Genomic DNA, 27,772 nt, shown 5'->3' with positions numbered 1-27,772 from the left:
TTTCTTTTAGTTATACACTGTTGCACATACCCATGGCAACCACCGTGTTATAGATATAAAATGACAAGGCTGATATTCTAGAACAAAGGAATGTCCTGGGGCTTTTAACACCTGCTGAGCAACAATAATGTTGTGACATATCCTTCGTGAGTAATTCAGAAAAAGCTGAAAGATTTCAACTAAACACATCTATATTTTCTCAGTTGGATCAATGAATTAAAATGACATATATTGTATTTAACTGTATTGTTTGGCATGATACTGGCCCAAGCAGTCCAGAAAAGCCTTGGTTTGAATTCTGTACTGGGACTGAATTTAATGATCTCAGCTAAGAAAGAAGATGTTTGAATTGTGTGTGCTGACCCTAAGGGTATGGAGAACAAGCAGCCACAGACCCTTTACCTGATTACTGTGCAATGAATGCTGTAGAAAAATGCGCTGAGGAAGATTACATAGGAATTTCAAAAGACAATTTTATATGTACACATAGAGTTCTAATTTGCAGAGCTTTTGGGGGGAAAATCTGATATTCAGGACATAATTTGACAGCTCTTTCAAAGGGTCAATTCAAGCACCAATAGTCAATGTGGCCTCTTTCTGTGTTGTAAGGTTCAATGATTCAATTCCTGTTGCCTTACTTTGATTGCCATTCTTGTTTACCTCACCAGATGTTATATTCCTGTTGTCCTTGCTTTTTTTTCAACTCTTTTGCCTTCTTTGTACTCTCTACCCTGCTGCTTTCACCTTGTTCTATCTTCTGTTATAGGGTTCACACAGTGTTTCCCTATCATTTTCCTACTGGGTCTTCTTCCACAAATAAATACCTTTCTCACATACTTGTTGGAACAAATAGATATGCACATCTTTGGTGGATCTGGTATGTATCACACAAGTTTTTTTTCTGAATAAACCAAATAAAAACCTACTTTAAAATGTATGTTCCCTGGATTGTGTCTAATTTAGAATACATGTTTATAAGCAAAATACTACAAATGCTAGAAATCTGACAAAAAACGCATAAAATGCTGGAGGACCTCAGCAGGTCGAGCAGCATCTGTGGAGAGAGAAATGGATTTAATGTGGTATGACTCTTCTTCAGAACTGATGGGGGCTGGAAAACTGGTTTATATGCAACAGAAGGGATGGAGGAGTGAATGGAACAGATTGTGAGAGTGTTCAGAGGGAAAGACAAATGGAATGCTAATGGTAGTAAAGGAGGGATAGAGATGTAAAGTAGGTGTAATTGAGAGGTGTGAAAAGGCCTGGGTTACCATAGAGTCATCTCTTGATACAAAGGAAAGCAAACTGTCTCAATAATTTAGCAAGGTACATTTTGTCTTCTGTTGTACGAATATTGCATTTGCAAAGCTGCGGTCATTGTTATATGGAAATTGTAAGATGATTGCAGCCTATGCTTATTGTTCAAAGTATTGTGCAACTTTGCAATCTCACATTGATGCATGTTTAAGAATAATGGAAAAGATAGAAAAACCCTCAGTTCATCTGACCTATCCCATTCAGTTGTGATACTTTCAGCTTCACAATACAGACACCCACCACTTCACTATCTCTGGGAAGGACTAGAGAACAATTAAAATCTTAGACAATTACTGAAAAATATCTCACTGAGCCCCTTAACTAGTGGAAACTATTTGTTGAGAATACTTTGGTCCTGATTTAAATAATGAGGTACCATGTGCAAGTGAGCTCAACTCCGGCCAGAAACAGACCTGGTTCTTATTTCAAGGAATCCACTGAATTGGTGTTCATTGCACAGGCTGGCAGTGTATTACTATGGAAAAAGAACAGATGCCAAACATACAATTCATATCTGCCTTTATGTTATCATGAGCATCAATCTTTGCATCTTCCAAGCATATTCAGTCAAAATAAATGACCCACATAAGCATTATCTACATCCTTCACTATTTTACTGAAGTATATCAAATCAACCCCAAATGCACATCTTCTAAAGTAAGAAGACAATTATTTGCTCTGAAGGCTTCATGTAGACTTCAGGTTATGTTACATTTCAGCATCCTGTACTAGTGTTGCAATCTAGAGAACTGTCACTGTTGTATTCTCATTTGCCCCATTGTAAAGCTATAACTAGTGCCTAGGCCATTCTTTCTCAGCCTAATTCCCAGGCAAGCATCCCCTCCCTAATTGCTTTTTCTAATTGCTGTCAGATTAGTCAGAGCCACTTCCAAACTACAACGAGTCAGCATGATAATATCTCATTTGATCAGGATTGTTACTACTATTGAAACTAGTTGATATCTTTTTCTCCATTATTAAGCAAGTAATAAACTGGATAATGAGTAATGGGGACTGCAGGTTTCCAATCAGTCCAATTGGAATCTTTAATCAATTTAAAGTTTGTTTCTGTCATTAAATGGCAATCTTTTCTGTATTGACTGTGTGCTTTTCAATTGTGAACGTACTGCAGTATTGACATAATGTTCTCAAAATAAAATAGAATTTGTTGTTAAATTTGTTCATGGGATGTGAGTATTGCTGGACAGGCCAGTATTTAATGCCCATCCCTAATCACCCAGAAGCATTTGAGAGTTAACCACTTTGCTGTGCGGTCTGGAGTTAGATGTAGGCCAGACCGAATAAGGACGACAGTTTCCTTCCCTGAAGGATATTAATAAATTAGAAGTGTTTTTCCCCAAACAATCAGCAATGGTTTCATGGTCATTGTTAGACCCTTAATTCCAGATTTTTATTGAATTAAAATTCAAATAGCAGGAATTTGAACCCAGGTCCCCAGAACATTACATGGGTCTCTGGATTAATATTCTAAAGATATATCATTAGCCATTACCTCCACAAATACATAGCATAAAATCAATTCAGTCAGACTAGTAGGTGCATACTGGTATTTGTGCTCCACATGAGCCCTGTCCCACCCGAGCAACCACCCTATTCCAATGGAAGGTTCTGTGGTGGATTTTGAATCCAGCAATTGTGTTCAGGTCTTGGGACTCCTGTGGTGAAATAGGCCCTAATTCTGAGCCAAAAGATTCTGGTTTAAGTCTCTAAAGGTGTGTTGTGACATATCCAAACAGATTGATAAAAGAATAGATGGATATTTTTAATCATTCATGTACTTATCTAGGTTCCTCTTAAATTCATATATGTTATTCACCTCAATTAATTGTTGTGGTAGAAAATTCAAAGTAAAGACTTTTCTCCTGAATTTTCTTTTGGATTTATTAATGACCATTTTAAATTCATGACACTAAGTTTTGATCTCCCTGCACATCTTCTGTATTTTACCATATTAAGCATTTCAGGATTTTTCAACCCACCCCACGGTTTTCTTCTTTCTAGAGAAAAGAGTCTTAGCCTGCTCAGTCCATTCTAATAGTCTTAAATTCCCAGTTCTAATGTCATTCTTCTAAATGTTTTGCACTTCCTCAAATATTTCTATATCCTGATGATAAAAGGAAGATCAGAATTGTGCACAGTATGCCAAGTGTGACCTAATAATGGTTCTTGTATGAATTTAGCATTGATCCTGTCCTTTCCAAATCTATCCTAATACTCCACTGTTTGATTCACTTTTTTAATGGCCTTAACCTGCATTACTACTTTTAGTAACTTGTGTACTAATACTTTCAGATCCTCCGGCTTCTCTGCCCTATTTAGACATTTATTATCCAAACAATTATGTGATATATTTATTCTTCCTGTTGAAGTTAACTACCTCACACTTACTTTATTGCAATGAATTTGCTTTATGCAAGTGTATTTGGATTTCCTTTGTGCACCTCTGTTCCACAAGGGCCTGGGGAAATGTGGTTGTAGCTAACACAGTTGATGCTTCTCTAGAGGGAATGCGGTGATGATTATTGGCTGTGGAGAATTTTGTGACATTTAACAATAACATAACATCCATACCTGTGTCTTTCAGCTACAACAGGGCTAATCTCATCACTGTATGGCTTTTCTCGCAGTTTACTTGCTGTAACGCTGCTGTATGCTTTATGTATTGGCACTATAAAGGTAAGCTCTTAATTGTATGTTTGAGCTAAGGCTAATATGGAAACATGGAATTAAAATCAGCAAATAGAAAAAAACTGAAACAGTAACGTTGTTGAAGCTTATATAAATTACAGGATGGTTACAGTACAGCAGAAGGCCATTCAGCCTGTGCAACTCTCCAAAGAAGCAATTCGTCTACTCTTACTCCCTCACCTTCTTCCTATAGCCCTGCATATTTTTCATTTCAAATAATAATTCAATATCCTTTGAATGCTTCAATTGAATCTATCACTGTCTCCAGCAATGCATTCCACATCCTAACCATTTACTGCACACAAAAGTTCTTTCATAAGTTGCCTTTGCTTCTCTGCTAATTAACCCTAAATCTATGTTTTCTTCCTCCAATAGAAATAATATTCCTTATTTACTCTATGCAAGCTGTCATGACTTTGAATATTTTTATCATACCTCCTCCTAACCATCTCTTCTCCAAGGAAAACACTCCCAACTTTCCAAACCATCTGCATACTGAAGTTCCACTCCCTAGAACCATGCTTGTGAATCTTTTCTACAACCTTTCTTGTGCCTTTAATTCCTTCCTTTAGTGAGGTGCCCACAATTGGACCTTATTCAGCAGATGAGGCCAAAATAATTCTACACAAGTTTGCGATAACTTTCTTCCTTATGTAATCTGTGTTTCTATTAATAAAGTCTAGCATGCAGTATGGTTTATTAGTTGGTTTCTGAACCTGCCTGATCACCTTCATTGATTTTTGCACACCTACACCCCGGTTTCTCTTCCCAGTATCCCCTTTAGAATTGTACACTTTGTTTTGTATTCCACTCTGCACTGTTTCCATTAAAATGAATCATTTCACATTTCACTGCATTGAATTTTCTCTGTCAAATTTCTGCCCATTTCACCAACATGTTTATCTCCTCACAGTTCACAATACTTCCAAGTTTCATATCATCTGCCACTGTTGAAATTCTGCCTTTGTAGATCAAGGTCTAGGTCATTAATATGGCCTTGCTCAGAAAGAGCAAGGATTCTAATGTCAACTCCTGGGAACTCAGCCTTTATCCTCAGCCTCCAATCTGAAAAATATCATTAATTAGTTCATTCTGTTTCTTGTCATTCACGCACTTTGATTCCATCTTTCTAATATTCATTTTATTCTTGAGCTCTAACTTTACCCGCCAGTTTGTTGTGCGGCACTATGATAAATTCCTTTAGGATCACGTCAACAGCATTGCCCTCATTAGCCTTCTCTGATACCTTTCTGAAAACTCCAGCACGGGGGTTGTGGGGGGAGGGGGTGGAGTGGGGTGGGAGGGGTGAATAAGTCTTGGTTTGGAGCAGGAAATGAGTTAGAATATTGGCAACCGGTTTTACACCCTTTTCTGTCCAATGAATCCTATAATCCCTATAGTGTGGAAACAGGCCATTTAGCTCATCGGGTCCACACCGTCCCTCCAAAGAGCATCCCACACACACCGGTCCTATCCCTGTAACTCTGCATGTCCCACAGCCAATCCACCTGACATGCACATCTTTGGACAGAGGGAGGAAACTGGAGCACCTGGAGGAAACTCTTGCAGAAACTCATGGGCAGAATGTAAGCTTAAAAATGTGTTGCTGGAAAAGCGCAGCCAGTCAGGCAGTATCAAAGGAGAAGGAGAATCGACGTTTCGGGCATAAGCCCTTCAGGAATTCTTCAGGGCAGAATGTGCAAACTCCACACAAGCAATTGCTTGAGACTGGTATCAAACCCAGGTCATAAATGCTGAGTGGCAGCAGTGCCTGAACCACCATTCTGCTCAAAAGTAAGGCATGGGAAGCACTGGAATGAACTTAAAGTATGTTGTGTAAATTGGGAGATGTTAACACAAGGGGTGTACACTGGGAGGGGTTTAAATCAGGGAATGTAGGAGGAGCTGGAAATCCGATGTCAAGTACATATCATTGTGCTTATAAACTGGGAGGCTTATCAATCAGTCAGAGTATGAGTTGGAGTTTAATTGGGAGGGGTGTAAATCGATAAATTGCAAAATAAAAATGAAGGCACCAATTGAGATGCAAAAATATTTGCAGGGATGATATCAGAAATGAGGAGATATCAGGAGATAAAGAACAGGCTGGGTGTCTTTCTACCTAAAAAGACAAGATTGAGGGGTAATCTCATTGAGGTCTTTAAAATTATGGAAGATTTTGAATAGACACAGATCAAGTGTTTGCAATTGTGAAGGAGAACAAAACTAATGCCATTCAAGATAAGGAGTTCAATAAAAAATCAAATAAGGGATTTGGAAGAAAGCTCTTATCCAGAAAGCAGTGATGATCCTCAAGTATTTGAATTCAGCCCAAGAGATTGCAAGATGTAGATGTTGTCTATAAAACTGAACTTTCTATATGATGTAATCTCTGCCCCAATTAAGAACCGGTCTACATCCCTCTTGTAGGTCTCTTGAAGACCTACGGAGAATCAGCACCTACAACATTAATCAGTAATGCATTACACTTTCTGGGGAAGAGAACATTTCAATATCTAATCTGTCACTCCTAGAAAGTTTATCTTCCATCCTCTAGTCTGTTCCAGTCTGTTTTATGCTTGTAATTAACCTGTCTGAACATGTTATGCCATATCTCTGGAGAAAGTGGGACTCAAGCTATTTTGACCTAAAGGTAGAGGAGTTAAGAGCTGACTTGGACACCAACAATGAGAAACATAGGAGCTTAGAAAGTAGGAAAAGGATAAGGCTATTTGGCGTTTCAAGCCTGCTCTGCCATTCAGTATGATGATGGCTGATATTCTTACTCAGTACCCAGTTTGCACTTTTGCCTCATACTCTTTGTTTCCTTTAACCTAAAGAACTATATCTATCCCCTTCTTGAAAACATTAATGGTTTCCATGGCAGAGAATTCCATAGGCCTACCATTGTCTGGGTGAACAAATTTCTCTTTATTTTAGTCCTAAAAGGCCTACCTTTTATCCTTAGACTGATGACCCTAGTTATGGACTGGGCCCAGGCTCGTGGTCATCGGAAACATCCTTCCAGTGTTTACTCTGTCTATACCTGTTATAATTTTATGAGATTTCCCCCTTTCCCCGCTTCATTTTTTTAAACGCCTAACTGATCCAGTCCTTCATGGGTCAATCCTGACACCCCAGGAATCAGTCTGGTAAACATTTATTAGACTCCCTCCATAGCTAGGAAATCGATCCTCAGATAAGGAGTGAAAAAACTACACACGATACTCCACATCTTACCAAGACCCTGTAGAATTGCAGCAAGACATCCTGCTTATGTACTCAAATCCACTCGCTATGAAGGCCAACATACCATTTCCCATCTTCACAGCCTGCTGCAACTTTCAGTGACTGGTACGCAACACCCAGATCCCGTTGCACTTCCCCCTTTCCCAATCTATCACATTCAAAAAATAATCCTCTTTACTGTTTTTGCTATCAAAGTGGACATCTATCACATCTATCCACATTATACTTTATCTACCATGTATTTGCCCCCTCACTCAACTTGTCCAAATCACACTGCTGTGTGGAAGGGTGTCCCAAGTACTTGGAATGATATCGAGTAACAACCTCGACACACCAATTTCCGTTTGAACAATCACAATGCTTTATTACACTAAGAACAATCTAATAACAAAATATCATAGTTACATAAACTAAACGATTCTAGTGTGTGTGCATGCAGTATTCCCCATTTGTCCTCCAGTTGATCAAGCCTGGTGCAAGGATAGTCCTTCTTGAAGTCTCAGCTTTAGGCAGCCTTCCGAAGAATTGATCTCAGTCTCTTTCATTGGGTTCTTCTGCCTTGAACAGCCGTAAGCTTGTTTTATATCTCCCTTCCTTTCCTGCCACTGGAATTTGGCTCATCAACCATATTGTGCTGTTAATTATTTTATTTCCTGTCTCCATTAATGCCTCTTAAATCAAGTCCTTTTCTGCACAACAGGACACTGTGCATCCAGCTCTTGGTGGTGTCTCTGAATGAAATAAGTTCTGTTGTGGTGTTGTCACAGTAGAGTACCCAGGAAATACCACGTTTTACAGTTTGTTTTCAGTGAGTTCGTTGTCCTTCAGGAATTTGATCGATCATCAGTCTCTAGTAATAGAGTCAAACAGTCATAGAGAAGTGCAACACGGAAGCAATTCATCGATGCCGACCAGATAGCCTAAACTAATCTAGTCCCATTTGCCAGCACTTGACCCATATCTCTCTAAACACTTCCTATTCATATACCCATCCAGATGCCTTTTAAATGTTGTAATTATACCAGTCTCCACTACTTCCTCTGGCAGCTCATTCCAAACATGCACCATGCTCTCTGTGAAAACGTTGCCCCTTAGGTCCCTTTTAAATCTTTCCCCTCTCACCCTAAACCTATGCCAAATAGTTCTGGACTCCCCCACCCCAGGGAAAAGACCTTGTCTATTTACCCTATTCATGCCCCTCATGACTTTGTAAACCTCTATAAGGTCATCCCTCAGCCTCCGACGCTCCAGGGAAAACAGCCCCAGCCTATTCAGCCTCACCCCAGAGCTAAAATCCTCCAAGCCTGGCAACATCCATGTAAATCTTTTCTGAACCCATTCAAATTTAACAACATCCTTCCAATAGGAGGGAGACCAGATTGCACACCATATTCCAAAAATGGCCTAACCAATGTCCTATATAGACACAACGTGTCCTCCCAACTCCTATACTCAATACTCTGACCAATAAAGGAAAGCGTACCAAACACCTTCACTATCCTATCTACCCTCAACTCTACTTTCAAGGAGCTATGAACCTGCACTCCAAAGTCTCTTTGTTCAGCAACACTCCCTAGGACTTTATCATTAAGTGTGTAAGTCCTGCTCTGATTTGCCTTTCCAAAATGCAGCATCTCACATTTATCTAATTTAAACTCTTTGGCCCATTGGTCCATCTGATCAAGATCCCATTGTACTCTGAGATAACCTTCTTCTACTGCACCTCCAATTTTGGTGTCATCTGTAAACTTACTAACTATACCTGCTATGTTCTCCTCCAAAGCAGTGACAAAAAGCAGTGGACCCAGCACCAATTCTTGTGGCACACCACTGGTCACAGGCCTCCAGTTTGAAGAAACTGTCCACCACCACCATCTGTCTTCTACCATTGAGCCAGTTCTGTCTAAATGGCTAGTTCTCCCAGTATTCCATCTAACCTTGGTAACCAGTCTACCATGAGGACCCTTGTTGAAAGCCTTACTGAAGTCTATATGGAACGTGTCCACCGCTCTTCCCTTATCAATCATCTTTGTTACTTCAAAAAACTCAATCATGTTAATGAGACATGATTTCCCACGCACTATCCGTAATCAGTCCTTATCTTTTCAAATACATCTAAATCCTGTCCTTCAGGATTCTCTCCAACAACTTGTCCACCACTGATGTTAAACTCACTGGTCTATAGCTGCTGGCTTTCCTTACAACTTTTCTTGAATAGTGGCACCATGTTATCCATCCTCCAGTCTTCTAGCACCTCATCTATGATTATTGATATACAAATCTCTCAGCAAGGGGCCCATCAATCTCTTCCCTAGCTTGCCACAGAATACTAGGGTACACTTGATCAGGTCCTGGGGATTTATCCACCTTTGAGTTTTAAGACACCCAGCACCATCTCCTCTGTAATATCGACATTTCTTAAGATGTCACTATCTATTTCCCCACATTCTATATCTTCCATGTTCTTTTCTATAGTAAACACTGATGCAAAATACTTGCTTAGTATCTCCTGCATCCCCTGCAGTTCCATAAATAGGCTGCCTTCCTTGAGGATTTCTATTCTCTCCCTAATTACCCTTTTGTCCTTAATGTATTTATAGAATCCCTTTGGATTCTCCTTAGCCCAATTTGCCAAAGCTATGTCATATCACCTTTTTGACCTCCTGATTTCCTCCTTAAGTAAACTCCTATTCCTTTATATTCTCCTAAGGATCCACTCGATCTCTGCTGTCCATACCGGACATATGCTTCCTTGTTTTCCTTGACCAAAACCTCAATTTCTTTCATCATTCAGCATCCCCTACACCTACCAGCCTTGCCTTTCACTCTAACAAGAACGTACAATCTTTGAACTCTCATTATCTCACTTTTGAAGGCTCCCATTACCAGCCATCCTTTTATCTGTGATTATCCCTCCATGATCAACTTTTGAAAGTTCTTGCCTCATGCCATCAAAATTGGCCTTCCTCCAATTTAGAACCTTAACTTTTAGACCTGGTCTATTCTTTTCCATCATTATTTTAAAACCAATAGAATACTGGTCACTTGCCCCAAAGTGCTCCCCCACTGACGCCTCAGTCACTTGCCCTGCCTTATTTCTCAAGAGTAGGTCATATTTTGTGCCTTCTCTGATAGGTACATCCACATACTGAATCAGAAAATTTTATTGTACACACCTAACAAATTCCTCTCTATCGAAATCCTTAACACTATGGCAGTCCCAGTCTATGTTTGGAAAGTTAAACTACCATAACCACCCCATTATTCTTACAGATAATCGATATCTCTTTACAAATCTGTTTCTCAATTTCCTGCTGAATATTGGTGGTCTGTAGTACAATCCCAAAAGGTGATCATCCTTTTCTTTCTTCTCAGTTCCACCCAAATAACGTACTTGATGTACTCACAGGAATATCTTCCCCAAGTACAGCTGTAATGTTATCTCTTCAAAAACACCACTCCCTCTCCTCTCCTGTCCTCTCTTGCCCCCCTTCCTATCCTCCTTATATCATTTGCACCCTGGAATATTAAGCTGCCAGTCATGTTCATCCCTGAACCATGTATCGGGAATTGCTATGATTCCCCAGTTCCGTGTTCCTAACCATGTCCTGAGTTCATCTGCCTTCTCTGTTTTGGCCTTTTACATTGAAATAAATGCAGTTTAATTTATCAGTCCTATGTCATTCTCTGCTTTGTTCCTGCCTGCCCTGACTGTTTGACTGGCTCCCTTTCCCAACTGTGTCAGTCTCAGACTGATCTCTTTTCTCATTATCTCCCTGGGTCCCTCCACCCACCCCTCCACACCTGACTCATTTAAATCCTCCCGAACAGCTCCAGCAAATCTCCCTGCCAGTATAACAGACCCTTCCAGTTCAGGTGCAATCCATCCTTCTTGTACAGGTCACTTCTACCCCAGAAGAGATTCCAATAATCCAAAAATGTGAACCCTTCTCTCCTGCAGCAGTTTCTCAGCTGCCCTATCCTTCTAATCCTACCCTCATCAGCTTGTAGCATCAGGCAAAATCCAGATGTTACTACTCTCGAGGGCTTCCTTTTTAAATTCTTTCCTAACTTCCTATATTCTCCCTTCAGAATCTCATCCTTTTTCCTTTCCATGTCATTAGTTCCAATGTGTAGAACAACCTTCTGATAGTCCCACTCCCCTTTGAGAATATTCTGCACTGTCTTGGAAATATCCTTGATCCTGGCACCAGGGAGGCAGCACACCATTTTGATTTCTTGCTGCTGGCCGCACAAATATTTGTCTGTGCCTCTAACTAGAGAGATCCCTATCACAATCGATCGCTTGGAACCTAACATGCGCCTTGTTACATTATAGCCAATCTTAGTACCAGAAACGTGGCTGTTCGTGCTACATTCCCCTGAGAGTTCATCACCCCCTCTCCATTATCCAAAACCGCACACGTGTTTGAGATGGGGTTAGCCACAGGAGACTCCTGTATAACCTGCCTCCCTTTCCTACCTTTCTTGGAGGTAACCCACCTACCTGACTGTATCTGCAGTTTTTCTCCCTTCCTATAACTACGATCTATCACACTCCCAGCTCCTGTAAATTCCTCATTGTGTCTAACTGCCACTCCAACTGATCCATACGATATGATAGGATTCACAACCGAAGACACTTACTGCTGACATAATCATCAGTAACATGGAAACTCTCCTCAATCTCCCACATCTGACAGGATGAAAACATCACTCAACTAAAGGCCATATTTGCACCTTAACAATCTACAGATTCAGAAAATAGCACGATCTTACTGCTCTAAAAAACACTGCTACAGGCTAACTTATTACCTATGTTTTATATATTTAAAATTTAATCAAAGACAGATCTCAATAAAATATACGATCAAAAAATAACCCACTCTGCTCACTATTGTAAATTTACAGCAAAGTTACACTTAAAAACTATGTACTTAGCTTTTCCAGTGCTGTGAGCTCTCCCACACAGGTTCCTCCAAGGTCAGCTGTGAATTTCACTGTTCATTAACTTTTCTTAGATACACTCTGATGTCTAGAGATATTTGAACTCAAACAACAAAGGCAGTAGCTGTGCAGATTCACTGCTGTGTCAGAGAGCAGTGTAGGTTTTGTCTCTCTTCCTCCTTTTTAAAGTGCTGTTGTTTTGATCTTGCTCCCCCAAAGTTCCAAAACAATGCAACAGCTTATAAAACAGTAATTATTGCTCATGAAATTTGAAGAAATCAGCTCCAACATCTAAAATACCTCAAAAAAGGAGCAGCACTTACAGTCACAATTTTTTCCTATCCATCTTGGATGAGATTAACTTCCTACTAAGTGTGATAGCACCTTTCTCACAGTTCATCCTCTCACCCAGCTTTTTTGTCATCTGCAAACTTGAAGATATTGCATTTGGTTCCCTCATTTAAATCATTGATTTGTTTCATGAATAGCTGGGGTCCTCGGTAAAAATTGGCTGCCACTCAAAAAATGACCTATTTATTCCTACTTTTGTTTTCTGTCTGCCAACCAGTTCTCTCTCCATGTCAGTACATTACACCAATCACATGCACTTTAATTTTACATACAAATCTCAATTCTGGAACCTTATCAAACACCTTCTGAATATCCACAGAAACCAGATCCACTGGTTCCATCTTAGCAATTCTATTAATTACATCCTCAAAAAATCCCAGTAAATTTGTCAAGCAGGATTTTCCTTCTGTAAGTTCATGCTGACTCCATCTGATATTGTCACTGATTTCTAAGAGTTCTGCTATTGTTTTTGGTGGACTTTAGCACTTAGCATCTTAGAAACTGCAAGTTTGGAAACAGGCTCTTCAGCCCAACAAGTCCACACCGATCCTCTGAAGAGTATCCCTCCAAACCCATTCCCCACATTTACCCCTGACTAATGCACTTGGTCATGCACCTTTCCTTACTACCAACGTCAGGCAAGTCTTTGTAGCTCCTTTGTTTTTAAATAGAGGGGTTACATTAGCTACCATCTAATCCATGGCAAATGTTCCAGAGTCCATAGAATCTTGGAAGTTGGCCAGTAATGCATCCACTACTTCGAGGGCCACTTCCTTAAGTACTCTGGACTGTAGATTATTAGATCTTGAGCATAGAGTCCTAGAGATGTACACCATGGAAGCATCCCAACCCAATCTAGTCCCCCTGTCAGCACCCGGCCCATATTCCTCCCAACTCTTCCTATTCATATACCCATCCAAATGCCTCTTAAATGTTGCAATTATACTCTACACCACATACTCTGGCAGTTCATTCCATGCACGTACTACCCTCTGCATGAAAACCTTGCCCCTTAGGTCTCTTTTATATCTTTCCCCTCGCACCCTAAACCTATGCCATCTAGTTCTGGACTCCCTGACCCCAGGGAAAAGACTTTGTCTCACTTGCAGCCTGTAATCCCACCATTTTCCCAATAATACTGATTTCCTTCCGTTTCTTTTTCTCACTGCACCATGATTTGCAATTTTTGGAACAGTATTTGTGTCCTACTTTGGGAATACAGAAACAAAATATATTTTTAATATGTGCATAAAATATGGTGTGCCACCTCTTTGTTTCCCATTATAAGGTCCCCTGCTTCTGATTGTAAGGGACCTCCATTTGACTTCACTAAACTTTACTCTTCACATTCCTAAAGGTACTTTCACCGTTAGTTTGTATGTTCCTGCAAGCATACTCCCGTACTCTACTTTTGTCCTCTTAATCAATCCCTTTGTCCTCCTTTATCAAAATCTAAACTGCTCCCCGTTCTCATGATTTCTGCTCTTTCTAGCTAACTTGTATATTCCTTCCCCTATCTGTCTAGTACTATCCGTCATTTCCCTTGTTAGCCAGGCCATTTTCCCTGTTTTATATTTCTGCTAGATAGGAAGGAACAATTGTTGCAGTTCATGCATCCTTTAACTGTTTGTCATCGTCTATCCACTGCCATCTCTTTAAGTAATATTCCCTAACTTAGCCAGTTCACACCCTTATACCATCATAGTTTTCTCTATTTAAATTCAGGACCTTGTCTCAGAATCAACAATATAACTCTCTACATTAATGAAAAATTCTATTATACAATGGTTACTCTTCCCACAAGGGGCCTCCCCCAGCTAGAGTGCCATTTATTCCTTTCTCATTAACTATACCCAGTCTAGGATCGCCTGTTCTCTACTTGGATCCTCAATGTATTGATGCAGAAAACCATCTCTTAATACTCCAGGAATTCATCCTCTACAGTATTGTTACTGAATTGATTTGTCCGATCTATATGCAGATTAAAGTCACCCCATAATTATCTAGCTTACAGAGATTGAAGCCATGACTTTGGCATTATTAGTACCACACTGTAACCAATAATTTATCAATAGAGATTTATTCATCCCTTTAATTGACATGATTTGGTCACCTTTAAGTTTATAGTGCTCCAAATGACTCATTTATATAATTGAGGTGCTTTCAAGTTGAAGATTCCACTTAAGATGTAAAGTGGGAAGAGTGCTATTGGACATTTGATGAAAGAAGTGGCACTGTAATCTATCTCTCTTGTATTGCAGGTACCATGGGATGCTCAGCATATTCCAGTGTTATTTTCAGCTTACTGTGGACTGCTGGTTGCTTGTTCCTATCACCTCAGCAGACAAAGCAGTGAACCAGCTGCCTTGGTGTAAGTTATTTTGATAAGAATTTTAACAATCATTACTCATTGAGAGGTAATAAGAGATTCAGGCAACTATCTGTCCAAACGAAATTTTGGTTTCATATCAGATTGATTCCCCAAGTTAATTTGCTAATGGATGCATTGATGCAGGAGTAATTCTGTAATGAAGGAAGGTAACTAAAAACAGAAAATGCTGGAAATACTTAGCTGGCCTGGTGGCACGTATGGAATGACAAACAGATTTAATGTTTTTGGTCAATAACCTGTCAACACAATAAAAAAGGTCATGGAAATCTAGAACACAGTCTCCTTTTCTAAAAGGCAATGAATGCTGTGAGTCAGTTGGAGCTCTTGGAATTTCTTTTTGTTCGGTATCAAGGACATGGAACATATCTGGTGAAATCTTCTTTTTCTTTTAGATTCTAAATCTGGTGAAATTATTATACAAAAGCCTCAAGTAACTGATTCAATTGGATTATGTAAATAAGTTTGCTTTTCCATGCTGCTATGTGATTGGATGCTTTATTTTGCTACAGGTCCCTAATTCGCTCTAAATTGTTCAATGAGTTGGACGTCCAGAATCCTGAGCATCCTCTGTCAGAAAGCAAAGATGTTCTTCCTGAAAAGCTGAGGAATTCTGTGGTATATGCTCCTTCTCACTGTCAATAATCAATATAATGATTTGACAACAGTGCTGTTTTGATGCTTTAAGATAATATATATTTCAGTTACATTGTAGAGTTGAATCTCCTCACTCACTTTCACAACAAGACTGCAGTTTTATTCCACAGTCCAAAACAGAATGGTACAGGGGCTCAAAGGGCTAAATTAAATTGCATTGTATTACATTACATGGCAATTGCATTGACTTGGCTCCTAATCACATAAACAAACATGATTAAAGGTCAATGACTTAGCTGAAGTGTTTAAACTGAATAAGGAGTTTTTAGAAGAGTAAATAGGGAAAAACTATTTCCTCTGAAATAGCTTAGAACAGTTTAGGGGAAAGTTAGAACAAGAGGCTATAACTTTAAAATGAGAGCTAGGCTATTTGGGGTGATGTCTTACACAGAAAGAATACAGTTTAGGAAAAACTGCAAATCTCTCAAACCAAAGAATAAGCTAATTCTGATATAGTTATTGTAATGAGATATGTTTAATTAGTAATCTCCTCGTAAAAGATATGCTGGGGAAAATGATTGAATTCCACATTAAGTTTAAAAGTGATGTGCTTCAGCCCTAAACCAGCACCTTAAAAGTAAATAAGTCAATAACATTGGTCTGAGGGGAGAGCTGTCTAAAATCGATTGGGTAAATAGACTAAATTGGTTGTAAATAAATAATGAAAAATATTATAGACACAATTCAAAATGTTTATCAAGAATACATTCTATTTATCAAAATCTCAGGAACAAAGACCAAACTGTGGCTTACTAGGGAATAATATTAGATTAACAGAGAAGGCTCATGGAATAATACTAACCCTGAGGACTCTGACTGTTTTAGAAACCAGCGAACAATCAAAGAATTCATATAAGGAGAAAAAAACAGAATACAAGATTAAGCTACCCAGGAATATTAAAAAAACTTTAAAAATGAATAGAGGCAAAGCAGGAGAAATTATCATGGGGCAATGAGGAATTTGTAGACAGTTTGAATAAATATTTTGTCTGTCTTGACAGTGGAAGACACAAATTACATACCATTATTAGAGAGGAACCAAGGGGTCAGTAAGAGTGAGGTGTTGAATATAATTACGATTAGCAGGGAAATATTCTGCAAGAATTTAAGGAAAAGGCTGTTATAACTTGGTAATTGTGTCCCTACCTCTGGACCAGGAGGCTTAGATTCAAGTCCCATCTGCTCCAAAGGTGTGTGATAACATTTTTGATCAGGTTGATCAGAAAATTTTAAAAAAACAGAAACGTAAGGAACTACAGAAACCCCTAAGGACTGATATAAGCTATCCTAGGATTCCAAAGCATGGAGACGGTGCATGCACTGCTTATAATTTTCTAAAATTATATGGATCCTGAAACAGTACCTTCAGTTTAGAAGTTAGTAAACGTAACATGGCCGCTTAAGAGAGATCGAAGGGAATTAACCAGTTAGCCTGGCATCAATCATCACAAAAATGCTGAAATCTATTATTAAGGAAGTCTTAAAAATACCCATAAAAAGCACAAAGTTAACATAGGAAAATGGAAGTCACATTTTACAAATGTATTAATTTTTTTAAGGATGTAACTCACAGTTGTAGTAAACATTCAATCAGATCGCACAAAAAATATTGAGAAGCAAAAATAAAGTCTTATGGAAGTGGTGTAAAATGTATTAACGAAAATAGGAGACTGGTTAATGAACAGGAACCAGAGAGGAGGGATAAAACGCAGTTTTCAAATTGATAGCATATACTTAGTTGAATGCTGTAAGGATAAGTGCTGGAGCTTCAGCTATTTACCAACTATTATTAGTGATGAAAACAGAAACAATGAAACTTCTAAACATTGATACTTTCAGACCTTTGGGTAAGATCATATAAGGAACACAAAAAAAAGCATGCAGATGCAGCAAGCAATCAGAAAGACAAGTACCATGTAGGTCTTTGCAAGGGATTGGATTGCAGAAATAAAGAAGTCTTTCAGTTATGCAAAGCTTTGGTGTGTCCACTGTGCACAGTTTTGGTCTCTGTATTTAAGGAAGGATACACTTGCCCTAATGATGGTACAGTGAAGGTATACTGTGATGAGACACTGTATAAACTGGGCTTAAACTGAGAAGATTAGAGATGTTCTAATTGAAACATTTAAAGTTCTGAAGGAGTTTGATAGGATAGATACATGGTAGTGGCTGGAGAATCTAGAACCATGGTCTCAGTATTAGGATAAGTGTTGATCATTTACAACTAAAATGAGAAATGTCTTCTTTCAGAGCATTGCCATTAGAATTAGCTACCTTGAGAATAGTTAATGCTGATATTGGTGAAATATTTGGTCTCCCAATGTTTGAGAGAAACTAGACAGCAGGCAAGAAAATGGACTGCAAAAGATGATCAGCCAGATCTTATTGAATAGTGGTTCAGGCTTATGGGGTCATATGATTTACTCCTGATCCTATTTCTTTCATTCATTTTTTTAATGGATGTGGGCTTTGCTGCTTGGACCAGCATTGATTGCCCATCTCTAGTTGCCTTTGAGAAGGTAGTACTAAGCTGCCTTCTTGAACTGTTATAGTCCATTTGGTGTAACTACACCCACAGTGGTGTGAGGGATGGACTTCCAGTTTTTTTGATGCAGCGACATTGATATTCAAAATCAAGTGGTATGGAGAGGAATTTGCAGATAGTGATGTGCTCATGTATCTTCTAGATGGTAGTGGTATGGGTTTGGAAGATGCTGTGTAAGTAGCTTTGGTGAAATAGTTTGAATAGGTTTTAAAAAGTAACATTTGGAAATATTTTAATTGTCCATTTGAATAATGGCAATATATGTTTGTGTTTTGCAGAGAGAAGTCTTGAAGTCCGATCTTGTTATGTGTGCAGTAATTACTCTTCTAACTTTCGCAGTCAGTGCAACTACTGTTTTCCTTTCACTGAAGGTACTATACTCCTATTGATCATTATTCATCCATGTTAGCAATCAGTTTTATTGACAAAATGTCTTACAACTTAATAGTTTAAAAAGTATTAGCTTCAGTTGGATTCTATTGAAGTCAGCACTTGAACATGTACTTTTTCACCATCTGGACATATCTGAGCCATTTAGGCTGAAAGCACCTGGGGTGAAAATAATACTTGCGAATTTGAAGGACCTGCAAAACTATATAGACTGAAGGAAAATGCCTAAATTGAGTTTGACATTTTATATCATTTATCAGAGGACTTCAGAATTCAATAGCATAATTTTGAAACTTGCTCATACAAGATTAAACATTAATATTAAACAAAAAGTTCCTGAACATTTATCTTGAGAATTGACGGCATACCATTGGTTAGCACTGCTGCCTCACAGCGCCTGAAACCCGGGTTCAATTCCAGACTCAGGCGACTGACTGTGTGGAGTTTGCACATTCTCCCCGTGTCTGCGTGGGTTTCCTCCGGGTGCTCCGGTTTCCTCCCACAGTCCAAAGATGTGCGGGTCAGGTGAATTGGCCATGCTAAATTGCCCATAGTGTTAGGTAAGGGGTAAATGTAGGGGAATGGTTGGGTTGCGCTTCGGCGGGTCGGTGTGGACTTGTTGGGCCGAAGGGCCTGTTTCCACACTGTAAGTAATCTAATCTAAAAAACATATTTTTAAAAAACCTTTTTGAGCTGAATGGTTCGACTGCTCAGAACCTGGCTCCCTTTTCCCAGTTTCCCTAAGTTAAAATGTGACCCATTTTATTAACCTGAAGTGTCACCTCAAGTGTCTTGAATGAATAAGCTACTCTTAATGCATTTCTTACAGGTGAGAGTTATGGCACAAAACTTAATGTGACCAGTTAAGTTGTTTTTACAAACGTCACTGTCAGATGTTGAAAGTTGATAGAAGCTGTTTTTTTGAGAATGAATGAAGCAAGTGGATTTGTAGAATGGAGGTGTTTTACTTGGCATCTAAGAATGCTTTATACTGACTTCTGTACCCTATTATCACCTAGGAGTTTTTAAAAAATGACATTCTAATGAATATAAAGGATTGAATAAGCTAGATACAGAGAAACCATTTCTTCTAGTTGGAGTGCAAGAAAATTAGAGCTAGGCTGGTGATGCCAGGAAACATTTCTTCACACAATGAACAGTGGAAATTTGAAACTTCTCTGTGATCTGAAGAAGAACCAATTAACTTGAAACATTAACTGTCTTTCTCTTTCCACAGACATTGCCTTCCCTGCTCAGTTTCTGCAGCACTTCTTGTTTTATTTCAGATCCTGAGCACCTATACTGTTTTCTTTTAATTGAGAGAGGCTTTTTTCCCCATTCATTCAGCAATTGGGCCAGTAGTTATTGTTCATTTCCAATTGGCCTTGAGAAAGTAGTATTGAGCTATCGTTTTGAATTGTTGCAATCCATTTGGTGTAGGTACAGTGAGTAAAAGTTATGGATCCAAGATGGATAGATTTTTAATTACACCAAAATGTTTGGACATGCTATGATGCACCTCCATAACAGGTGGAAGTTGAACATTGACCCTCTGATCCAGAGATAGGGACACTGCCACTGTGCCGTATGATCCCTGAATGGGTAGATGGGAAGATTTCCAGATGAATCATGGAATAGACTCCAATGGCTGAATTGATTCTTCGTTTTTTTACTTTCTGAAAGACTTCTAATAGCAGAGAAATTTGATAGCCCGAATCTCTTAGTGGTTGATGTCAACAATTTGTGTTTTGTAATTTTTATCAGAAGCTAGTTCTCCCTTTTGGTTTGGAGCATCATTAGTTGATCAATTATTGTATGAGGAAAGGAAGACTTTTATTTGATTCTCGAATACATCAACGATTTTTAAATGTAATTTCTAAGGTTAATTTTGATTTGCTTTTCTTCTTTTTTGGCATGACTTATAGCTTGTTTAGAAGCACTAACCGTTTTCTGAGAAATTGATCACTGATAACTTGGTCATAGGACTTTGCTTCAGAGGTGTTGTGCAAATGACTTACTCTCCAATTTCTGCTTGCTGCCTATAGCAAAGTTTTGGATGTTGGCACACTTTTATATGATTGTTGCCTTGAGCTTAGAACATAAACTTTGAAGGGGAATTACTAGCATGGGCACAAGTCCCACTCCTTGCTGCTGTGTCTTGTGACCCAGCAACACTGCACCAACAATCAAGTCACCAAGTCTATTTGCACATAGAGTCATACCTGACCCTTCAGTCCAAGTTGTCCGTGCCAACCAACAATCCCAATCTGATCTTGTCCCATTTGCCAGCATTTGGCCCATTTCCCTGTAAACCTTTCCTTTATTCATCCAGATGCCTTTTAAATGTTGTAATTGTACTAGCCTCCACCACTTCCTCTGGCAGCTCATTCCATACACGCACCTCCCTCTGCATGAAAAACCTTTCATTTAAATCTTTCCCCTACCACCTTAAACATATGCCCTTGAGTTTTTGACTCCCCCACCCAAAGAAAAAGACTTTGGTTGTTCATCCGATCCACACTCCTCATGATTTTATAAACCTCTACAAGGTCACCCCTCAGCCTCCAATGCTCCAGGGAGAAAAGCCCTACCCCTATTCAGCCTCTCCCGATAACTCAATTCCTCCAGTCCCAGTAACATCTTTGTAAATTGTTTCTGCATCCTTTCAAGTTTAGCAATATCTCTCCTATAGAAGAGCGACCAGACACATTCCAGGAGGTTTTATTATATCAACTTTCTATCCCTGCACTCCTTCCCTCGATCAAACAAAACATCCATCTTGTGGTGCTCCATCTCCAATTGCTGTCATTGATTAACAAACATATCCATCTTATGGTATTCCACCTCCACACTCCTCCAATTGGTCACTTGACATATCCATCTCGTTGTGCTCTACTCCAACCCCAATACTCCTGCCTTTGGTTGCTCAATCCTCACAACTCTTGCCTCCACGCAAAAAAAACTGAAAAGCAAATAGACTGTCCTTTTATTCAGCTGGACGAGTCATGACTGTCAATCAATCCATCATTTGTGTTTAAAGATGAAAAATCAGGAATTTTATTTTCAAATAACTGATCTTTCATCTTAGTTTGCTCCCAGAAATATCAGAAGCTTAATTTTTTTGAGATACTAGGAAAGAAATTGTTAATTAGTCACAGTTATGGTTACTGTGACAACATTTTAGCCATTTTCACTAATTTTAGAAGAAGGTATCTTACAAATAAGACCGGTACTTCGTATGTATATTTATGTAATCACTTATCATTTTTCTATAACAAGCAAATAAAGCATGAACAAGGAATGTTTGTAATCTGCTTTCCATCTTATTATTTTATCAACAAACATCGAGGTTAAATTTCATATTTACATCAAATACAAATATGAGTATTGAGATTATATTTTCAATGACATTGACTTTATTTATTAGTCAGAAATCAAACTAGCACCAATTATATTCATTAATTAATGGCTATTGTATTGGACAGTGCAGTGGAAAAACAATAACTTACATTTATATGACATATTTAATGTAGTTAAATGTCCATACAGACATCACAGTTGCACTATTGAATAATTTTGAAACCAAGCCACATAATGAAATGTTAGGATAGCTGACTAAATGTTCAGTTATGATTTTTTTCAAAGGAACCCTTACATGTGGGTAGAAGTACAATGAGGTAAAGACATTTAGAAAAATAATTACAGAGTTTAGGGCCTATCACACAGAAAGCATGGCTACCTGTGGTAGACTGATGAAAATACAGGTTGTACAAGGGACCAATGTTGTAGGAATGGCAACATCGTTAAAGATTGTGGAATCATAGAAGTGTAAGGCTGAAGTATAATACAGGGATCTGAACGGAGAACAGAGGGTTCAAGTGGGGTTGATACATGAAGGGATTTGAGTAAGAAACTTAAACGATGAAACAAGGCCATGTGACACAATGTGACTGTAGTTGATCATTAAGTCATTTATATGAATTGCTAACTATAACAGACTAAAACCTGACCCTTGTGGAATATCACTGCTAGTCGTCACCAAATTTGGAAAGTAGCCATCACCACCTTCTGTTACAAGTCCATTTTGCATTTGTAGTGACACTTTCCTATTAAGCCTGCCTTTTATCTATAACCTTGTAATTTCCTCATTCCAAATATCCTTCCAATTCCTATTTAAAATTATTTTTGGAATCAGCTTCAGGCAGAGTTTCGTATCCTGACAACTCTAAAGGTATTCCTCCTATTTCCCCTATAGGTAGCTTCCAAAGATTTCGAATCCATGACCAAATCACCTGCAGTATTTTTTCCATCTGTAAGAACCAGTTTTTTTTAAATTAATCAAACTGTTTGCAGATGTTATGACACATCTCTTGAGGTGGTGGAACTTGAATCTGGGCCTCCTGGCTCACAGGTCAAACCAGTACCACCATACCACAAGAACTCTAGAAGCTTTCAGTGAACTTGTTCAGAGATGTTATGACCCACCTCTAGAGCAGTGTGATTTGAACCAGATCTCCTGGTCCAGCGGTAAGGAACATTATCACTGCACCACAAAAGCCCTAGAACCCAACTTTTAAATACAAAGTCCAATGAACATCACATGCTCTCAAACAACCTCTTGGAAAGATGTTGTGAAACTTGAAAGGGTTCAGAAAAGATTTACAAGGATGTTGCTGGGGTTGGAGGATTTGAGCTATAGGGAGAGGCTGAATAGGCTGGAGTTGTTTTCCCTAGGGTGTTGAGGGGCGACCTTACCGAGGTTTATAAAATCATGCAGGGCATGAATAGGATAAATGGACAAAGTCTTTTCCCTGGGGTGGGGAGTCCAGAACTAGACGGTATAGATTTAGGGCAAGAAGGGAATGATATAAAAGGGACCTTAGGGGCAGCTTTTTCATGCAGAGGGTGGTGCATGTATGGAATGAGCTGCCAGAGGAAGTTGTGGAGGCTGGTACAGTTGCAGCATTTAAAAGGCATCTGGATGGGTGTTTGAATAGGAAGGGTTTAGAGGGGTATGAGATAAGTGCTAACAAATGGGATTAGATTAGGTTCGAGTATCTGGTCAGCATGGAAGAGTTGGATCAAAGAGTCTATTTCTGTGGTGTACATCTTTATGACTCTGGTGCTATCCTACTTTACCCTTCTCATGCTGACAGGTCTCCTTCAAAATAAAAAAAAAGTGTTCATACAGGCATGTTTAGATTTTAAAAATGACAGTTTCAGAGTTCACAATGTTAAATAGTGAGATATCCCTCTTCTAGAACCTCCAATAATTTTTCTTTGTTTCACAACAGGAATAAAATCAATCTGACAGTTAATGACTAATATCTAACCCCCTAAGCTTAGAGATTTCTTTCCCCTTTAGCATCTGCTGTAAATTGGCGATGTCTATCCTAAGCCTTTTCTCAGTTAATACTAGAGTCATAGAACTGTACACCATGGAAACAGACGCTTCATTCCAACTTATCCATGCCAACTAGATATCCTAAGTTAATCTGGTCCCTTTTGCCAGCATTTGGACCATAATCGTCTAAACCCTTCCTATTCACATAACCATCCAGATGCCTTTTAAATGCTGCAGTTGTACCCACCTGCACCACTTTCTCTGACAGCACAATCCAAACATGCACCACCCTCTGTGTGAAAATGTTGTTCCTTAGGTCACTTTTAAAACTTTCCCTTCTCACCTTAAAAATATGCTCTCTGATTTTAGACTCCTCCATCCTTGTCTATTCACCTATCCATTCCCCTCTTGATTTTATAAACCTCTATTAGGTCACCCTTCAGTCTCTGATGTTCCAGGGAAACTGCCCCAGCCTATTCAATCTCTTCCTATAGCTCACACCCTTCAACCCCTCAACATGTTTGTAAATCTTCTCTGAACCCTTTCAAGTTTCACAACATCCTTCCTATAGAAGGGAGACCAGAATTGCATGCAGTATTCCATAAGTGACCAAACCAATGTCTCTTATAGAATGTATGTTATCTTACAAATTGATTATTGATGTAATATTCTGTTAGTTCTTGTCCTTTCAGTCCCTTTCATATAAAGAACTTCCCCCAAGTTTTAGACAATAGAACGCCATGTCACAACATTAACAAGAGTCAGAGCTGGGTGGCTAATGTGCTGTTCACCTCTTTTTAATTTCTTTGCATCTTAAACCAAGTTGCAACCTTCCCCAGTTTTTTTTCCACAAAAGGTATTGCAAATCCTCCTGCATTGGAAAATCCATCGGCAAGATTTGCATGCAAGGTATTACTAAATGACGATTATCAAATTAATGGAATGTCCCAAAACTGATAACTTCAACTTACACTTCTCTATTTTCAATTTTTTAAAAGTTCTATTCACTCTCAAATTGTCCTCCATGTCGCTTTTTGTTTTGGCTCGGCTAAGTTGCAGCACATCAAACTTACATCTGATTTGGTCACTGTCTAACCAGTTGAGCCTATCCAAAAAGACTCCTCAACTGTTTCCATCTCACCTTCAGTAGCAGCCTCATATTTCTATCCAGATTTGGTGAAACCAATTATAATTGAAATAACATTTTCCAAGAAACATTCTTAGTGTACAATTACATTTGAACAATATGGGTTAATTTTCGAACCCACATATTTGAAAGCTCCCAATGTTTGACTGATAATTTTGAATTCCTTCCAAATTCAATTAATGATCTTTTGTTCAAGGTTATTGGTCCTCCACTCATAAATAAACCACCAATATGCATCATGAAGCTGGCCAGAAGCTTTCCATTATGTTACCATGGGACAAAGCCATGTCCTGCCTTTAGTTGTGAACACCCTAGCATTATCTTAATAAAAAAAACCCACCTGAGAAGTGTCATTTAACCTAAAATGGCATTCATGTAATTTATAGGGTTTCCCCTCAATTCTTGATGGTTCCTTTGAGGATTGTAAGAATACTTCCATCTCAAACAGTACACCCTGCAGGAATAAAAACAGAAAGTGCTGGAAAAGCTCAGCAAGTTTGGCAGCTTCTGCGGAGAGAAATCAGATTTTGAGGAAGGGTCACTCAACCTGAAATGTTAGTTCTGATCTCTCTCCACAGATGTTGCCAGACCTGCTGAGCTTTTCCAGCACTTTCTAACTTTGTTTCTGAATTACCATCTGCAGTTCTTTTGTTTTTCACCCTGAAGGAATGCCATTTTAATATTTGTGAAGCAAAGTTTCCAAGACAAGTTTGTTAAAATGATCAAAACAATTTTCAATATTACCTTCCCAGTCCGTGGAGATTCTTCCCTATTTGCTCTTAACCTCAAAAATTCCTCAAAGCCTCCAGCTATCAACTTAGCCTTGGTCTCATATGTCCTATCTAGTAGGATCTTTTCAATTCAGATTCGCCTGCGTTACTAAGCAGATTGACCTCTATCGTGCACATATGAATATATTCGGAATTCTTTCCAGTTTTGCACCTCTTGGTTTAGCCTCTTTCATCAACCTTTCTTCTATTCTATTAGTTGCCACAAACACCTCCTGAACCCGGAACTTCCACTTTCATCTGTTATCCAAAAAGGCTCTCCATTACTAATGATACCTGGTCACCTTGTCTAGCTGCAGCCTTTTTTCCTATCGGGATGTCTGCAAGAAAGCCTACCTAATATATGTGGCCTTTTCCTCCTAAATGCTTCTATTGAATCAGTACTGGAACTGAATTTTCTAGTTCTCCACTCTCATACCCTCTGCTGCTAATCCAAGGCTCTCACTTCTTGTCCCTCATCTTAGATGTTTAGCCAGTTTTCTATATTTTCCCATTGATTTGTCTGCATGTCACACTATCATGGCAACACCCCAGTGATCGAATCGGATGGCTATCAGGTAAAGTAACTTTGAGGTGTATGATCCTTACAAGATTAATATGTTCAGTGTGTGTATTAGCGTACATTTTTGAAGCACGCATGTCTTGCCCCTGTGGTCACATTGGCTCAGTGGTTTGCTTCTCACCTCAGGTGACTGTCTGTGTGGAGTTTGCACATACTCCCCGTGTCTGCGTGGGTTTCCTTCAGGTGCTCCGGTTTCCTCCCACAGTTCAGAGATGTGCAAGTTTAGCGAATTGGCCATGCTAAATTTCCCAGAGTTTTCATGGATGTGTAGGTTAGGTGAATTAGTCAGGGATAAATATAGGATAATAGAGGAGGGGAATGGGTCTGCATGGGTTACTCTTCAGAGTGTCCGTGTGAACTTGTTGGGCCAAAGGGCCTGTTTCCACACTGTAGGGGTTTTTCGTGTATCTCCTTTTCTGTTCCTGAATTCAAGCCAAATGGATTCAACAATTTTGTTTACAAGATCACAAATATTAACGGCTATATTAAAGACATTGATGTACATAAAATTCCAGACTCCCTTTATCATTTTTGCTGTTTTCCTCAATCTGGTTCCTCCAATTTTTTGTGGCTTTTCTAATTTTCCTGCAGGTTATATCTCCTATATCATAGAAGTTGGATTGCATCTAAATTGGAAGGGGACTAATATACTGGCAGGGAGATTTGCTAGAGCTGCTAGGGAAGATTTAAACTAGTAAAGTGAGGAGTCGGGTGGAGGTGGGACCCAGAAAGCTAGTGAGGAAATAGATCAATCTGAGACTGGTGCAATTGAGAAAAGAAGCAAGTCAAACAGTCAGGGCAAGCAGGGACAAAGCAGAGAACAAGGTAGGACTGATGAATTAAACTGCATTTATTTCAATGCAAGAGGCCTAACATGGAAGTCAGATGAACTCGGCATGTTAGGAACATGGGACTGCGATATCATAGCAATTACAAAAACATGGCTCAGGACAAGACTGGCAGCTTAATGTTCCAGGGTACAAATGCTACAGGAAGGATAGAAATGGAGACAAGAGAGGAAGGGGAGTGGCATTTTTGATAAGGGATAGCATTACAGCTGTACTGAGGGAGGATATTCCTGGAAATACACCCAGGGAGGTTATTTGAGTGGAACTGAGAAATAAGAAAGGGGTGATCACCTTATTGGGATTGCATTATAGACTGCCTCATAGTCAGAGGGAAATTGAGAAACAAATTTGCAAGGAGAACTCAGTTTTCTGTAAAAATAATACGGTGGTATTGGTAAAGGATTTTAACTTTCCAATCATAGATTGGGACTGCTGTAGTGTTTAGGGTTTAGATGGAGAGGAATTTGTTAAGTATGTACAATATTTTTTTCTGATTCAGTATGTGGATGCACCTACTGGAGAAGGTGCA

At 39.0% G+C, this 27,772-nt stretch overlaps 1 protein-coding gene across 1 annotated transcript in view; it reads left to right on the top strand.

Annotated features, from left to right (window-relative positions):
• The window catches only part of LOC132835855 (pecanex-like protein 1), a 276,852-nt gene that overhangs the window by 121,234 nt on the left and 127,846 nt on the right, over nucleotides 1-27,772 (top strand). Inside the window, exons 15-19 of the mRNA XM_060854954.1 lie at nucleotides 767-877; nucleotides 3,923-4,014; nucleotides 14,835-14,944; nucleotides 15,475-15,580; nucleotides 18,443-18,535. Coding sequence (XP_060710937.1) covers nucleotides 767-877; nucleotides 3,923-4,014; nucleotides 14,835-14,944; nucleotides 15,475-15,580; nucleotides 18,443-18,535 — 512 coding nt within the window. The remainder of the gene's footprint in view (nucleotides 1-766; nucleotides 878-3,922; nucleotides 4,015-14,834; nucleotides 14,945-15,474; nucleotides 15,581-18,442; nucleotides 18,536-27,772) is intronic.

Source organism: Hemiscyllium ocellatum, chromosome 3 (assembly GCF_020745735.1).
Source record: "Hemiscyllium ocellatum isolate sHemOce1 chromosome 3, sHemOce1.pat.X.cur, whole genome shotgun sequence".
Taxonomy (NCBI): Eukaryota; Metazoa; Chordata; class Chondrichthyes; order Orectolobiformes; family Hemiscylliidae; genus Hemiscyllium; species Hemiscyllium ocellatum.
Note: the sequence above shows the minus strand (reverse complement) of the source record. Positions and strands in the feature narration are given on the sequence as shown.